General features: G+C 34.2%; 1 protein-coding gene across 3 annotated transcripts in view; it reads right to left on the bottom strand.

The window, feature by feature from the left end:
* The window catches only part of CUL3 (cullin 3), a 96,863-nt gene that overhangs the window by 15,148 nt on the left and 64,232 nt on the right, over positions 1-17,483 (bottom strand). For all 3 annotated transcript variants that reach the window (XM_067740398.1, XM_067740399.1, XM_067740400.1), the window contains 7 exons: positions 15,718-15,863; positions 14,801-14,977; positions 13,428-13,598; positions 12,703-12,810; positions 8,248-8,372; positions 7,557-7,653; positions 5,722-5,856 (listed from right to left, as the gene is read on the bottom strand). In XM_067740398.1, coding sequence (XP_067596499.1) covers positions 5,722-5,856; positions 7,557-7,653; positions 8,248-8,372; positions 12,703-12,810; positions 13,428-13,598; positions 14,801-14,977; positions 15,718-15,863 — 959 coding nt within the window. The remainder of the gene's footprint in view (positions 1-5,721; positions 5,857-7,556; positions 7,654-8,247; positions 8,373-12,702; positions 12,811-13,427; positions 13,599-14,800; positions 14,978-15,717; positions 15,864-17,483) is intronic.

Here is a 17,483-nt window from a genome sequence, read left to right as displayed (position 1 = left end):
CATAAGTCAGGAAATGTCTGTACTGCAATTCAATGTTCATCCTTCTATACCATTTTTAAAAATACATCTACATACACACATATACACACACACACACATATGAATACAAATACACATATACATGTATGTACATTAACATACTTACCTGTACACTAGTATCAGTGTTAAATATAAACAGGATCACACCATATGAATTCTTCCATTAATTTCTTGATGATTTTGCATGTTTGCATAACGACATTAAAGCTACAGGAATTCCATAGTACTGCTCTATCACAATATGGAGATTGAGATGGTATCCAATTTTGTGATGGAGCGTGCATTTCTGCCTGAGTACAAGAGCTAGGTTTCTGAAGCAGATTTCTAGAAATGTACTTGTTTCCTCAGAGTTATAAAGATTTTACAGACAGTGACAAACTGCCTTTCAAGTTTCTTAACTATTTAACTTCACAGCAGTTTCAAGTATTCATTCTCTCTACCTTCAAACAGAGAACTGGCTTTTTCTTTTGCCTATCTATTGGGCTAAAAATGTTATCTCATTATTTTAATTTGTACTTCTATAACCAATAGGAGAAAAAACCATCTTTTTATGTTTACAAGATATCTGTAACTCTTCTTCTGTGCTTTATCTATTCATATTCCTTCCACGTTTTTCTATTCAACTGTTTTTGTATTGATTTACTGGTGCTCTTTATGTATTACAGTTTTCAATACTCTTACTTGCTGTAAATAATTTCTCCTAGACTCTTTTTTTTTTTTTTTTTTTTGGGGGGGGGTATGCGGGCCTCTCACTGTTGTGGCCTCTCCCGCTGTGGAGCACAGGCTCCGGACGCGCAGGCTCAGCAGCCATGGCTCATGGGCCTAGTTGCTCCACGGCATGTGGCATTTTCCCGGACCAGGGCACGAACCCATGTCCCCTGCATTGGCAGGTGGACTCTCAACCACTGCGCCACCAGGGAGGCCCTCTCTTAGACTCTTTATCTTCTCTTTTAACTTATTTCATCATTTACATGTTTTATTACTTTTTACTTGGTTAAATCTGTCAGTCTTTTTCTTTGTGGTTTATGTAACAGGCTTGAAAAAAGGCCTTACTTATATCACGCTTATCAAAATATTGTTTTTTTCTATTACATTTATAGATTTGTACTTACATCTACCTGGAATTTGATTTTACATTTGATATGACATATGGAACTAAGTTCGCCATACTATTCTCCTTCCATTCCCACAAATGAAGTAGCAGTTATTTTAATTTAGTTTATTAGAAATAGTAAATATATCGCATTCCAAAAACCTCTCTATATACTCATCTGTTTCTGGACTATTTTGTTCAAATGACCTATTTGTCTACACATGTTAAAAACAATTTTAACTTTGAGGTATGTCTGGGTATTAAGACATACTCCTTTCCCTCTTACTGGGCCTTCCCATCTCCCAAATCCCTGCCCCTCTTTGCCTATTCTTGTGCATTTTCTTGCCCAGATGAACTCTGGGATCAGCCTGTCAAGTTTCACAGAAAAGAAATCTTCCGCAGATTTGGACTGACATTTCACTGAATTTATAGGTGACTTAAAAAAAAAAAAAAGTCCTTTATAACACATAGCTTTCCCTTTCAGGTACATTTACCCTTCCATATTCTTTTCTTTTATTGCCTTTTTCGATTAAGTCTTCTACTTTTTGGGTTAGAATGATTCCTAGAAAGATTATGATTCTTATTAAAACATCCTTTTTCTCATGTCATTTTCAGATTAATTCTGATGTAGAGAAAAGTTGACTTACAGTAAGTATGATTTATAGAAAAACTTTTCAACCAAACTCTCATTTCTCAGTTGATTATTACAGCTGACAATCATACTGTCGACAAACTTTGTCAACTCCTGATATTTATAAATTTCATTCCTTTTTCTTTCCTAGTGTGTTAATTAGGACCTGCAGAACAAGGCTGGATAGCAGTAGTAAAGGCAGGTATCCTAAATTTTTCCTAACCTTAATGGGAAGGTGTCTAACATTTTACTACTAATTACTGTTTGCTTAGGTCTCTCATTTAAAGCTTAGGTCTCTCATTAGATACACCCATATGCCATTAGGCATTTCATTCTATTCTTAGGTGGCTAAGAGTCCCCCATCTGGAAATAAGAAGTGGGGACTGACTCTTCTCATGTGCTTTTTGCACATTTGTGGAAATCATTGATTTTCTCCTTGAAATGATGTCTGGTAATATAGCAGGTGATCAGTTAATTTTATTATTATTATAAAATCTCAGTAACTATCTGTTAACAAATTCCTTCTTTGTATTCCAGGAATAAACCCTGTTTGGACAGACTGAATTATTATTTCAATAGACTGCTGAATATAACTTGCTAATAATATTTTACTTAAGATTTGTGTATTTATTTTGAATAACCTATAGCTTCCCTTTCTTTTTTGTACTTTCCTTGTTCAGTTTTAGTAATAAGGTTATGCCAGCCTCAGATATTTCCCAAGAACAATTTGTGTATTTTGCTTTCTGAGTTTAAAGTTCCCTGTATAGCTTTCAATTTTAATTTGCTAATTGTGTTATTCAAATCTTCTATATCCCTCTTTTTTATCATATAGTCAATCAGTACACTTGTGAGGGATTTCTGTAACTGTGGAATTGTCTATTTCTCCTTGTACTTCCAACCATTTTCCTTCATATATTGTTATGCCACATTACTGACATAAGTTCTCGATGAAATATCAATTACCACTGCTGTTTAATGGTTTTCTATTCAAATTCTGTCTGACATTAATTTTGCTACTGTCTACAATTAGCTTTTATATTTCAGACTCATTCTCAGAAATTTTTGAAAAGTATAATAAAGAACATTCAGAAAAATGTATTAATATCCATACCTCTTTCAAAAATTAAATGCTATTACTAAAAATCTAAGGTACAGATTACCACTATATGTATTTCCGTATTTTAGCTGTTCTAAATCACAATACGGACTTCATTCCAAAAACTATATAAAAAGAGGAAAAAGCCTGAGTAGCCTGACTACTATGGATTAAATGTGACACTACAATAAATGTCACCTTTCGTAGGCAGTTTCCAAGATGGCCCACAATGATCCTGGTATGTTTTAACCTTGTGTGGTCCCCTCACTGCACCAGGGCTGACTTGAGTGACCAACAAAATAAGGAAGTGACGATACGTGACTTCCAAGGCTGGGTCATAAAGGCACTGCAGGTTCTTCCTGGGTCTCTTGGATCGCTTGCTCTAGGGAAAGTTAGCCACCAGGAGGCAAGGACAATCAAACAGCCATGTTTGGTAAAGCCCATGTGGAGAGAAACTAAGACCTCTTACCAACAGCCAAAACAAACTTGCCAGCCACGTGGAAGAAGGCGCATACCGATAGCATTTTCCAGCCCTAGACAAACATTAGACAACTGAAGCCCCAGCTGACATCTTAAACTCACGAACGAGTCCAAGCCAGAACCACCCAGAAAGCCCCTCCTGAATCCCCAACCCACAGATACCACGAAAGATAATAAACTGTTAGTGGTTGTTTTAAAACATGAATTTGAGACCTGTTGTGTAGCATTAAATAATGAATACACCATCTTACTGAACTTATAAAGAAAGAATATTCAAAGATAAGAGATCAGCTTCCTTTAGTAGTTACTATAGTTAAATACTTTTAACTGTCTCCTCTAATTTGTGGCAATTTCTGTAAAAGAGATGTCTAACAAAACTTATGCGGCAGACTGACTATAAGCACATAGTGTGAGTAAAGACAAAAAACTTCGTGTGCCTTTTCACTATTCCCTGGTTTGAGATGCAAGCAGCCAGAAGGTTTTGGAGCCATAGGAATGGCATTTTACATACGCCACTTATGCTCAGGCTTCTGGTTTGTGACTTAGCTAAAATTTAAAATATTACAGGAATTTTCTACTTAATTTTACCTTCTACCTAAATCACTGCTCACTAGCCTCACTGATCGCAAGCTGACTGGGACGAGAAAAGGAAGCTTGAACCACTAAAATTACTAGCAATTCCAATAATGGCTTAAGAAAATCAATTTATGTTTTTGTTTATCCCACTATTTTTGCCAGCTCTTTATAAAGCAGGACTCTGAAAACCAACTGCAGCATTTATCAAGTAGCTTATTTTGTTTAAAATGTATTATCCGTGAGACAGCAGATTAAAACATCCAAGCTGTTAAAGATAATTCAATTCCACCTGTCTGACAAGGCTTACAATATTTGGGTAAGGTACTCAATACTTACTTAATCAATATTCTTTAGAACTCAATCACATTTAACTTGTGCTTGAAACTTAAAGTTATTCCCTAGGTAAAACACGCCTGGAAATTTATAAGAGCAAAACCTCTTGGCTTAGTCACTGACCTAAAAATAAAACACTTACGTTTCAAAATATTTCCTTGAGGTATATCACATAAAAACAGTCATCTCTTAACTATTTATCATCATCACAAAAAGGGAATATGGAGATGAGTATTAAAATAGGCCTAGAATTTAATCTTGCTCTTCATTTCAAACTTAAACTTATTTCTTCCTATATTCATTCACCTATGTCTGAAAATTGATTTTCAGTTAAGTATAAATATGGCTATAATTCTACAGCTTTTTAAAATATTCATTCCTTATCTTTAAACTTACTAAAAATCACATGATCTTCATTTCAACTCCAACCTACTCATCAAAGGTATGGGAAAAGACTAAATGAATTTAGTTCAATCAAATCATGACTTAATGGGAGAAATAAAAAGTATATTATAATATATATACTCTAAGAAAAAAAAAGAAAGTTGACACTATCAAAATAGTGTAAAATTAGCATAAGGATAGACATAGAAATTAATGAAATAGATCAGAGTGTGCAGAAATAGACCCACATACATATGGTCAACTGAATTTTTTTTTTTTTTAAATAAAGGGCTCAAAGTAATTCAAAGGGAAAAGACTAGTGTTTTGGACAAATGATGCTGAAATGAACAACTGAATACCTATGTGTGGGGAGGAAATAATTCTTAATCCTTACCTCTAACCATACCAAAAAAATTAACTTGAAATTGATCACAGGCCTAAATGTAAAAGCTAAAGCTATAAATCACTTAGAAGAAAATCTTTGCAAACTTGGGATAGCCAATAATTTCTTAGATAGGATATCAAAAGCATGAACCATAAACATAAAAAAGTGGCCACTGGACTTCGTCAATATTAAAAAGTTCTGCTCTTTAGAACATAACATTAAGAAAATGAAAAGTCAAGTGACAGACTGTGAGAAAATATTCACAGAACATAGATTTGATTTGATGAAGGATTTGTATCCAGAATTTGTAAAGAACTTTTAAAAAACCCGATAAAGATATGAACAAAGAATTCACCAAACAAGACATATAAGTGGCATAAGAACAAATAAAAAATGCTCAATGTCATTATTAGGCAAGGAAAGAAATTAAATCCACAATGTATACGTACAATTACACACCAGCTAAAATGGCTAAAATTTAAAAGACAATACTAAATTTTGGAGAGGATGTGGGGCAACTAGAACTCTCCTACACTTGCTGGCAGTAATGTAAAATGGTAAAAATCACTTCGGGATGCAGTTTGGCAACTTCTTTAAAAAGTTAAACATATAGCTCTATTCACTACAGTCTAGATCTGAGAACAACCCAAATGCCGGGTGAGGATCAGAAACAATTGGTTAAAATTCACATAACCAGTCCATACCTCAAATGTGTATTTTTCTCTATTATTGAAGAGCATTAATATGGTCATCTGGAAAGTGGAGACTTGCAATATATGCTTCCGCGTATTAGAGCCAGTTACTTGTGCCCCTCCAACACCAACTTCAGATCCATCTTCCTGTTTAATTTTTTAAATATAAAAATAGAAACAAGATATAATTATCTCCTAGTAACTTTAACAGTATATTTGAAAAATAAGTTCTGTAATGCCCAACCTCCCCTTAACAAAATGATATAAACTCATTCCTATATAAAAAGGAAATGTTATTTTAAAAGTGTACGTGTAAATATGTGTGTATACATACACACAAAGTCTTTATTTAGGACTGTCCCATTTTTTCCCATTATGAACATTTTAATGTATCTGAGCAAGTAATGAGTAATTCCTTATATTTATAACTAAAATTATGTTAACAGTACACAATGGGATAATAATGGACTTATAAGATGCTACTGCCATTATACTACTACCCTAAAGTAGTATTAGGTTTCTGTCTGTGTGGTCTGATCATGGTAAGAGTTCAAATAATAGCACAGGATGGGAAGGAAAAACCTCTGCCATCCTTAAAGCCTATTCCTGCTCTATGATTTAGAAGTACAAAGTAGAAATTCAGTCCTCAATAATTAACATATGAATTATGTTTTTAAAACCTACTGATCAGTTTAATAAAACCTCAAAAGATAACATGATTATTTAGGAAAAAACCCTCTCCTTTAAAACAGAAACAAGAAAGCAATAATTAAAAGCTGAGTTCTTTAGTATGTATCCTTGACCTTCCCACTTAACAGTTAAATATATAATAGTGTCAAACATTATTCAACTAACTGAACTCTAAGGACTATTTCCCACTTCATTAAATATAAAAATTAGAACATGTATATAGGCATCTTCAACAATATTAAAAAAAAAACTTTGGTATTGCAGTGACAAGTAAGATTTTAATTAAAATATTTAATGAAACTGTTACTTGCTGCCAAGATGACAACTTAGGTATTTTAATGTTTTTTAGAAGCTTTTTATTATTTTGCCATTTTAAGCCAAATGACCCTGATTTGATTTATACCAAGCAATGAAGTATATTATTACTCTAAACCTCACAATTTTACATATAAAAAAGCAATTACTTCTTTAAATAAAGGCACTTCTCTAATGTATTTTTTTTTTTTTTTTTTTTGCAGTACGCGGGCCTCTCACTGTTGCGGCCTCTCCCGCTGCAGAGCACAGGCTCCGGACGCGCAGGCCCAGCGGCCACGGCTCACGGGCCCAGCCGCTCCGCGGCACGTGGGATCCTCCCGGACTGGGGCACGAACCCGCGTCCCCCGCATTGGCAGGCGGACCCCCAACCACCGCGCCACCAGGGAAGCCCCTGTATTGTTAATTTTTAAATAATCACTTTAGCAACATTTTGTACATTTCACAAATCTTACGTGTTAGCTTTCCCGGTTTCAATTTATTGGAAATAAGGATTATAGGAGACTGAGAATTTTGAAAAGGAACTCATGGCTTTGTATGCCCTCAAATCCATTATTTTATGCAATATTATCTCAAATCTAATCTTATAAATAAAACATGTAATTATATTATTTATTCCATAAGGAAGGCTACTGGTATAGTCTTCATATTGTCAAATGAAGTTAGCAACTAAGGGAACAGAAATCAATAAATCAAAGCCGAAGTTTCCCTCTTTTTAATATTTGAAACAGGTAAGGAAATAAAAGAAATAAATAATTTATCTAAGTCAACAAAAATCACAAATCACTTCTGCAGACTAATTTTAAGTTACTTAATAAAAATACCTTCAAACTATTAATATTTACCTTTTTAACTGGTCCATAAAAGGTGGCATTGAGATCTGCAGAACCCATATGATGTTGGAGTGTGAGCTGTCGACCACTGTGTTTGGCTAAGTAAAACCTTCAGCAAATCAAACCATGTTTTTGAGAATCATGTAATTTATATATGTGAAATTATAAACTACCAACCCTTAACAAACATATATGCAAGGGAGACTTTAAAAGCTAAACAAAACCTTAGGAATCAAGTTCAGTTCCAATTTTTTTTTACAGAAAAGAAGCCCTAAATAAGGGGTGGGGGTGGCTGGGTGGGAAACAGACCTAAGAAACTTAGCTAGATATTAAGTGATAAAGGTAGCACACTAAGTACTTTCCACCAGTACATTTATTTGCCCCTGGCTGCTGCTCAGCCACCGCTGTTTATATGACCTCCTTTCTCCACAGTTAACCCAATAAGCAAGTCACCCCAAGCTAGTGTCAGACATCAACAATACAAAATATACTCCTAACCATGCACTAATGCTGAAGAAAGCAGACTGATATTCCTCTGAAAAGTTTATGCAATTCATCCTTACATATTAAATGCATAAACGATAACATGAGATTTAAAAAATGGAGTATATACCCCTTCAATTGGGGACACTACTGAATGCTCAAATTTATCTAAATTCTGGACAATTTGTACTTAGAAATACAAAGTCTGATCTACATTTACCTTCTGAATATCTCAAAAGCATGTCTTGGTGCTGGTGGGATGTTGCACTTTGGTGTGGCTGACTGAGTGGGCCAATAACCTGTTGTGAGCACCCGAACTGTGAGATCAACACCACCTAAAGATACCTGTGGAAAAGAGAAGAAAATGTTCCCCCCTAATTAGCTAGGATGTGTTATCTGTTCCATACAGACACTGTGTTAGAGTTATCAAAGTAGTTATCTCCATATCCAACATTCAGCAAATAAAACACATCTTCTTAAAAGTTACACTCATCCAATGTTTTCCTAATTTTAACTATCCTGGCACATTTATAATTATTGCTTCAGATGCTGAATTTACAATACTGATCAAAGTTCCTAGCATATGAACAAAGTCTTACTGGTGTCATTGAAAAGTACAGAGATTTTGGTCCTCAAGATTTTTTTCAGATAAAATGTCAAGGGGCCATTATCAGTATCATTTTAGGGAAAATTCTAGAATAATACCTTTCATCTCAGCTTTTAAACATTTTTACCATCTTAACACAGAAACAACACATTTCTAATATCCCAGTCACATTTCAACTATATTGACCATAACCTCCATGCTTTCACATGCAGCTCACATTCTATCCTCTGTCCTCTGCATAGGACACTAGATCCAGTTCTACACAGCAGGTGCTCTATAAGCATTTGCATAATGTTTGACTACCTCTACAAAATATATGCTAGCATTACCATCACAATTAGATATTTTTTCTTTTTAAATAAATTACAATTTTAAGAAAACAAAAATAAAACACATCAACAGAAATTCTAAAGGGGGAAATATCTTTATTTTTAATATTCACAGCTTGTTTTAAACCATTATTCCATTTTTATGTAACCTGGATGATTTAGTGATAGAAATTCTTTAAAGAGAAAAATGAGTTTATAAATATCAAGAAGTATTCCACACTCAGATTTCTTCATAAATATCTAATAAATGATTTACTCTATTTTAAAGAAACTGAATCCAGAAATCTTACATGACACATAGGAGAGATGATCACAGCAGACTCTTAGATGATGAATGGAGAAGGGGCTGAGAACTGTTTGTACACTTGTAATTGGGAAGGGGGTCACAACTTGGTTCAATCCACCCAAGACAATGAAGTCTTTCATCTCTTTTCCCGTATCTCCACGTCTTGCTCCCTAATCTTCAAGTCTTTCCTCAAAATGTCGTTTTTTAAAGGAGGCCTTCCTCGGCCACTCTTCCTTGCTACAGATTTCCTCCATATCTCCTATCACCAGCTAAGGTGCTATGTAATTACTTATCTTGTTGATCATCCGTCTCCCAGATTGGAAAGTAAGCTCCAACATGGCAGGGATTTTTGTCTATTCTCTGCTGTATAACCAGTGCCTAGAAAAACGCTTGGCACAGAAACAATGAGTTATTTGTTAAATTAAAAAAAGAAAAAGAGGGCTTTCCTGGTGTCGCAGTGGTTAAGAATCCGCCTGCCAATGCAGGGGGCATGGGTTCGAGTCCTGAGCCGGGAAGATCCCACATGCCAAGGAGCAACTAAGCCCGTGCGCCCCAACTACTGAGCCTGCGCTCTAGAGCCTGTGCTCCACAACAAGAGAAGCCACCGCAATGAGAAGCCCGCACACTGCAACGAAGAGTAGCCCCCCACTCACCACAACTAGAGAAAGCCCGTGCACAGCAACGAAGACCCAATACAGCCAAAAATAAATAAATAAATAAATAAAATTTATTAAAAAAGAAAAAGAAAGAACCTCAAGGAACTATTACTCTAATGGTTTGGACCTTTTCTTTCTACCTCTCTTAGTAATATATATATATATATATATATTTTGCGGTATGCGGGCCTCTCACTGTTGTGGCCTCTCCTGTTGCGGAGCACAGGCTCTGGACGCGCAGGCTCAGCGGCCATGGCTCACGGGCCCAGCGGCTCCGCGGCATGTGGGATCTTCCTGGACCAGGGCACGAACCCGTGTCCCCTGCATTGGCAGGCAGACTCTCAACCACTGTGCCACCAGGGAAGCCCCTCTTAGTAATATTTTTAAATCATTCAGCTTATTTTCCAAGATAGCACATGCCAGGGACAAGTACACAGAAACAGAGGTACCAGAAAAGTCTGTCTGGATGTGATATGATTTGCTGATATAAATAAACAGAAATACGATAGCAAGGTGGTTTTCCTGTTCCTATCCCCATTAAAGTAAAACACAGGAAAGAAATGCACACTTAAATTTCCCTCAGCATAATAAATATGACTTATCTAATAAAATATACAAGTATTTAGCATTTTAAGAAAAGTACTTGTTAATATGACTTCTGAAAGTAAACAGAAGAGTCATTCTCTTGGTATATTTAAACAGGCCAAGAACCTTCAAGAAAGTTACAGAGAATTATCTGAGGATTGACGATGTTTTAAAAGGGTTCCAAGATTTCAGAAAGTTCAAGATTTGTTTTGATTCCTCTGTCACTTTTCATCAAATCTTTCTAATGAAGATTAAGGCTTAGGAGACGTAAAGCTTAAGATCCTTAGTTTAAACAATTACAAAATAGCCAATAATTGCATGCGAATAATGGCCTTACAAAGTGAAAGCTGCAACCAGATTAGCAGATATACAACTTTGAACATCTTGATAAGTACTCTACTTACTGGGATAACAAATTATGAAACAAATATTCCACCATAAAGTGCAGGATATATCTGAATAATCAAAATGAAAGAATAGAAAATGCACAACTTCATAACAATAGAAAATAACAAAAGCAAACAATCTGATGAAATGATCACGTTGAACAATCATTCCCTCTTTTTTAAAAAGTGCAAGAGAGTGGTCGAGAGTAAATAAAGACCGTAATTTTCTTATCAAAATGCCTTCAACTACCACAGATAAGGTAATTAGACAGCTAAAAAAATAGTAACGGTTCTGGACACATCCGGGAACATTCCTTTACATGGTTTCAATACAGCATTTATTCAGACCAGGTTATCTCCTTATAGCTCTTAAATATGTGTAACATTAGTGGAAGAAAAACAAAAAAAACAAAAAATGTACCATATGAAAATATGATTTTATCAATGCATTAGACAGAATGAAGCACAAATCCCTGAACAATCTAAAAGAGAAAAACATCTAGGATAATCACATTATTCAGTCCCTGCCCACTCAAATTTCTATTTATCACAGAGTCTATCTTTCCTGCTCTCAGCCTTTCTCCACTGTAAACATCCGAGGCAAATCACACAACTATTTATAACAAAGAGGAAACAGAAGTCCCTCTGAGTCAAAATGTCTTAATATATATAAATGTCCATTTCTACAGAATTAGGTATTTTCACATATTTTGTTTGTGATGAGACCTATGGGACCAGTAGAAGTGATGATCTTATATTTAAATATCAAAGAAAAGACCTCCAATTTTTTTTTAAATGGTTGTGACATGTCTTAATTATGAAGTAGTATACTGTCAGTTGAGAAAGAAAACATTAAAGAAAAAATGTGGAGTTCTCTAAACTTAAAGTTACAGTTGAAAAACAGTTTAAAAAAAAAAGAAGAGAGAAGGGAAAATTCTGAACTTAATTAAACCCCACTGAATCTTCACAAAACCCCACTGGACTCCAAGGCCATATAAGTTGCAGCTTACTGCCTTCTGGGAATCACAATACAAAACCACATTTATAACACACTAGCATCAGTGTTTTTATACTCAGTTCACCCTCCACCGACCCTGAGGATGTCAGGCCCATTTATCCTGACATTTCAGATGAATAAGAATACTGACGTACAGGAAAATCAGGTAACAATTCTAAGATAGCACCATCCTGGGGTAAAGTAAAAGGAAGAGCATTAAAACTCAGTAAGCTTGCATAAGCCTGGTATTCTTTCCCTAACCTAAAAATGGTTATAACAGCAGAATCACTATTTATTAAATTTTCAGTATATTCCTTCAAGTGGGGAAGATAAACTAAGTTTTATAAGAATAAGAAAAAATATTTTAAGATTAATAGTTAGAAAAAGCGGTTATATGGGAGAAATAATTTTTAAAGCACTCACAGACAATACATATGTTGTCACTAATGGCATTTAAAGAAATGACATGGGGTGGGGGGAAGGATAAATTGGGAGACTGAGATTGACATATACACACTACTATATATAAAATAGATAACTAATAAGAATCTGCTGCATAGCGCAGGGAACTCTACTCAATACTCTGTAATGGCCTATATGGAAAATGAATCTAAAAAAAAAAAAAGAGTGGATATATGGTATGTACAACTGATTCACTTTGCTGTACACCTGAAACTAATATAACATTGTAAATCAACTATACTCCATAAAAGTTTTTAAAAAAATAAATAACACCAGCAATTCAGTTATCTGATTGGATGAAAATGCCCATTACAGAAGACTTTACATAAACACATTTACATAAGTAGAAATTAATGAAGAATCTTACCCCAGTGGCCTGTAGATGTTGCCTGAACTCATCCATAGTTGTGTTTGAGATGCTCATATCCCTAAACATTCCTTCCAGTTTTGATGTGAATTGACATCCACATTCAGTCTGTGGAAGAAAAACAAATATACACAAATAAATGATGGATTTTACTATTAGAAAATGTACAAAGAAACTCTTCCATGTTACTGTCATCCTTCCTAAATCTTTCCAATAGTTGTTCTATGTCTGTGGATACCAACTTCAGTGTGATTAAGATTAATCCAAGAATTTTATTTTAAAATGCAAATTCCCAGACTCTCTGAGATTCCCATAAACCTCACTGAAGGCAGTGCTCAGAACTCTTATGTTTTCAGCAAGAAACACTCATATCAGGTGATATGGGTACAAGTAGTCTGTGGACCACACTCTTTGAAACAGAACTATATGGTGATATTCCCTTTATTGTTTCCCTTGTACTAATCCTCCCCCAGATCTCCATGAATGAATGTATCTGCCACACCAAGAGAAATTCCAGCACACTGTGAATGTCCCAGAACTTGAACAAATCTAAGTACAGCCTGCTCAAAAAAATCTAGTTTTATTAATTTAGAGAAATAAGTATTTTAAATCAATTAAGTATTTCCCAGTCACATGTTGCTGGTGCTCAATTATGTGATAATCATTAGTGACGTGCACTCCAATCCATCTTTTTTTTTTTCCATTCCATCTTAAATACACCTTACCTTTAACTTAGAAATCATATTTTTTTCAGAGTCATCAGAAACACTTTTATTTGTGAGAAGTCTCCTTGCCAAGTGTTGTTTATAGTAACGTTCAAATACATCTTTTTCTTGCATAAACCTAAAAAGGACCATTGCCTTATCCAATATTGTTTCTACTTCTTGTTCTGTTAGCTGCAAACCATTGAAAAGACAATTTAACAATTACACAATTTTAGTTCTACAAAAACAGCATCACAGTTCATCAATAGTTTAAAAACACTGTTTGATAACAAACATAAACATCTGGTTGAGATATGTCAGGAGGAGGGATCTAGTGCGAGAAAGTGCCTCCTACTTTATCTAGTAGCACGACTCTTAAATCCTCATCTAGTGCAGCATTAATCAGGGGCTGGAATGGAGTTCCACTCCCTAGTGGGCTACCTCTGAAAGGGAGGCATGAAGTGATACATGGCTGGATTAAAGGATGACTGAGAACAGAAGAAATGAAATTTTAATCACATAAAAGAATTTTACCATGCCCTTGCATAGTATGTAGGCAGAAACTTACATGGCCATAAGACAGATATTTTTATATAAGCTCATTCAAAATCTAAATTGTGCAACCAGAACGGTAATAATGTTATAATTCCAAAGTAAAAAGGACTCTTGCCCCTAATCTTTTAAATAAGGGCAAGATGATACTGTGGCAGGTTGTATTAAGCTTATATTAAAAATATGGTAGACTACTCAGCTGTGTATTTTCTATTTGGTGTCCTTAGTAATCTTCCTCTTATTTGTTTCTTTGTTATAGCTACCTATTTGTTGCTTTGCCCTTCTGTCTCACAAATCCCAAGATGAAGTCAAGAAGACCAATTCACGTGTGATCACAATCTGCTTATTTTGATTTTCTGTGCTGGAGTGAGCTTCCAAGATCCCAGATATATTATAAAGGCTTGAAACTGAGCTTCCATATATGCTTTCGAACTATTTTCTGATACCTATTCTAGTCTGTGCCTTCAAATTTTTGGCACTCAAGTATTGTTTGATACGTAACCCCCAGAACCAGGTGACAGCAAGCAACATTCTATGTGCCACATGGATAGCTGTATTCTAGTTCCTTATTATCTCTATAGCATATCTAACCCTCACAATCTCAAGTCTATGGATGTGTAGTTGTTTTTGATGCCAGTTACACATTCAATGAAATGTCAAAGTACTTTTGACCATTTCAAATACTTGAAACAATCCTTTCAAATATCACAGTGCACATTTAAGCACAGCAAAGGAGGACTGTTTAATTTTATATCTACAAAATTCCCTAATTTTATATTTTATTTCCTAATTTTATATCTACAAATAAAACTTAATATATTTTCAAATGCATTAATACTTACCCCTTTGACTCCCTTTTTCAGCTTATCATCAATAAATAATGAGAGGTATTCAGGGGACCTGGAGTTGAGGTTGAGAAAATACTCAAAGTCACCCGCAATAGTTTGTTTAAAGAGCCGGTCGTTATTAAACGATTCCTGGAGGAAGCGATCAAACCTACTCTTCAGATCCAATAAGCCCTTCCAAATAAAAACAAAGAAACTTAGGATACATTATAATAACTTTTCTATAAACAATACATGTGTAACTACACACGTTTAACTTTGCTGGTAATAAATGTGTGCATTCAGTGTTAAACTTACAGATTCTATATTGCTATTTTCAAGCCTGTTTCTAAGCCTGTTAAAAATGTCAGTGGTGAGAGAAGTATTCTATCTTCCATTTATGTATTATTCTATTAAAGATGAACCAAAGATTCTCCTCACTTTTTCTCCCCACCTTCCTCTATCTTGACTGAATGGGTGAGCCTGAGAGAAAATTAGCTTTAAAAATACATAGAGAAAGCTTATTCATATTAAAATATGAAAAACTTGAGAGCGTAATATATTTGTTGTACTGCTTGAAAGCAAAATATCTTGAACCAAAAAGTCACTAAAACAGTTATTTTTTCTTGAACACACTAAGGTAGTATATGAACTCTAAAGCATACAAAAAAGTAGAAAGAACTTTCATTCTTGAGACTATTTAAATAGACTTCTTCATCAGACAAGCTCATAAATGAAAAGAAGTGGGTGAGTTTGTATCCCTGATATAAATATACATGCTTTCCAAAATTCTAAAATATTTAGGATAATTACATATTAATTTACCACTGGAAAAATTAAGTCAGAAATACATACTACATAGCTTTGTAAAAGTGACCTTTTTAGCACTTGTCAAAATTACTTTATGATAAAGAGAATCTTCTGTATTTACTCACCTGGATATAGTCAACGGGATTCTTTCCTTCTCCTTCCTCAGAAACAAGGGCTTTACCTTGTTCCCTCAAGTAGGAACTCATACACTCACACATTGTTTTCAAACCATTTGGCACACGACTAAATAACTTGTACATGCAAGCAAGGTCTGCAATCAGAACACACACACAAATTGGCTACATTAAAAATTAAGAAAAGAAATTTGAATCCCTGTTCATGCTAATTTGCGATACTTAAAGAAGCTTATTTCTCCATTATGATCATTTGCTGACCACATGAAAAACTATTAAAAAAAAAACCCCAGGAAAACAGGGGAAAAAAGCTAGTTAATGGTTATTATTGCAATTTACAAAATACGTCTTACAGATGAGATACTTTAAAAGCATCAATAAAATGTCATAGCAAATTTTAGTTTACATGGAAGAGATGTCCAAACAGCATAATAGTCACAAAAAATGAAAACTGAAGTTTTGAGTTCCTACATAATTTAGCCTATATAATTCTAATCTAGAATCTAGTTAATACTGCAAAACAACTGTCAAAAGGATAACTTTAACTGTGGTATACCTGGCAGTTAATGTAATAAAGAAGAAATTTAAAAACGAATTAAAGTCTTACAGATAATTTTTAAGTATATCTGTCTCAAGAGTTCAAATGACAACCATGACAACAAATAAAATTAAATATACTAGGATTTATTTCATTACACATCATGGTAAAATTCATGTGAAATTTACAGCATAAATTCCTATTCTTTAATATTTTCCTCAGAGCAATCCCTAATATTTCCCAGGTGTTGACCTAAGCCAATATGTGTATTTTAAAAATTGGTTTATCTCACTACATTGTTTTTATTTAGAAGGAAAACTCTGGACTCTATTTTTTACAAGATTAAAATGTGGAGTTAAAATACTGCTTTTCCATATGTCTAATGTATCTATGAAATAAGAATTTACTGGGAGGCTATAGTGTCAAAACTTTACAATGATATAAAAAGGCTTTATGATTGAGAACTTTTAAATATGGAGTTAGTACAGCAGTTTCTAGATCAGTGGCTGGAAAACTGTTTTCTGTAAAGCACCAGAGAGTAAATATTTTAAACTTGTGGACCATATGGTCTCTTTTACAACTACTCGATTTTGCCATTGTAGCCATAAAGAAGCTGCAGATAATACATAAATGAATGGGCATGACTGTGTTCCAATAAAACTTGATTTATGGACACTGAGATCTAAAACTTATATAATTTTCATGTGTAATGAAATATTACTTTTTTTTTTTTTTCAAGCAAACTGATAGTGGGCCAGATTTGGCAGACAGGCTATAATTTGCCCACCCTGGTCTACATTTATAAGAGCAACTTAGATCTTAAAACTGAAGTTGTATGTATTTTAAAGATACCTGGACACAAGTTTTACAAAAAGGGCTTCAAAATTTGTTTCAATGACTTTCAAAAGCAAATTTCATTAAAAAGTGCTTTCATCAATAATATATGTCCAAAATAATCTACACACAGCAAATCTGACAGTTTCTCACATTTGTTATAAATTACAACCAAGTTTCCCATGTTAAAAACAAATATTACAAACAATAATTTATGAACATATATACTACAGTAAACTTGGCATATCAAATACCTCATGACAAAATAGTTCCCAACTTTGTCTACTTTGTTCCTATGTTGTTACAGTTTTGCTTAGTCACATGTATATTTAACAGTATGTAAATTAATACAATTTCATTATATGTAATTCACTGTATATAAATA

The sequence above is a fragment of the Pseudorca crassidens genome, chromosome 6, assembly GCF_039906515.1.
Source record: "Pseudorca crassidens isolate mPseCra1 chromosome 6, mPseCra1.hap1, whole genome shotgun sequence".
Taxonomy (NCBI): Eukaryota; Metazoa; Chordata; class Mammalia; order Artiodactyla; family Delphinidae; genus Pseudorca; species Pseudorca crassidens.
This window is presented reverse-complemented; position numbering and strand designations above follow the sequence as displayed.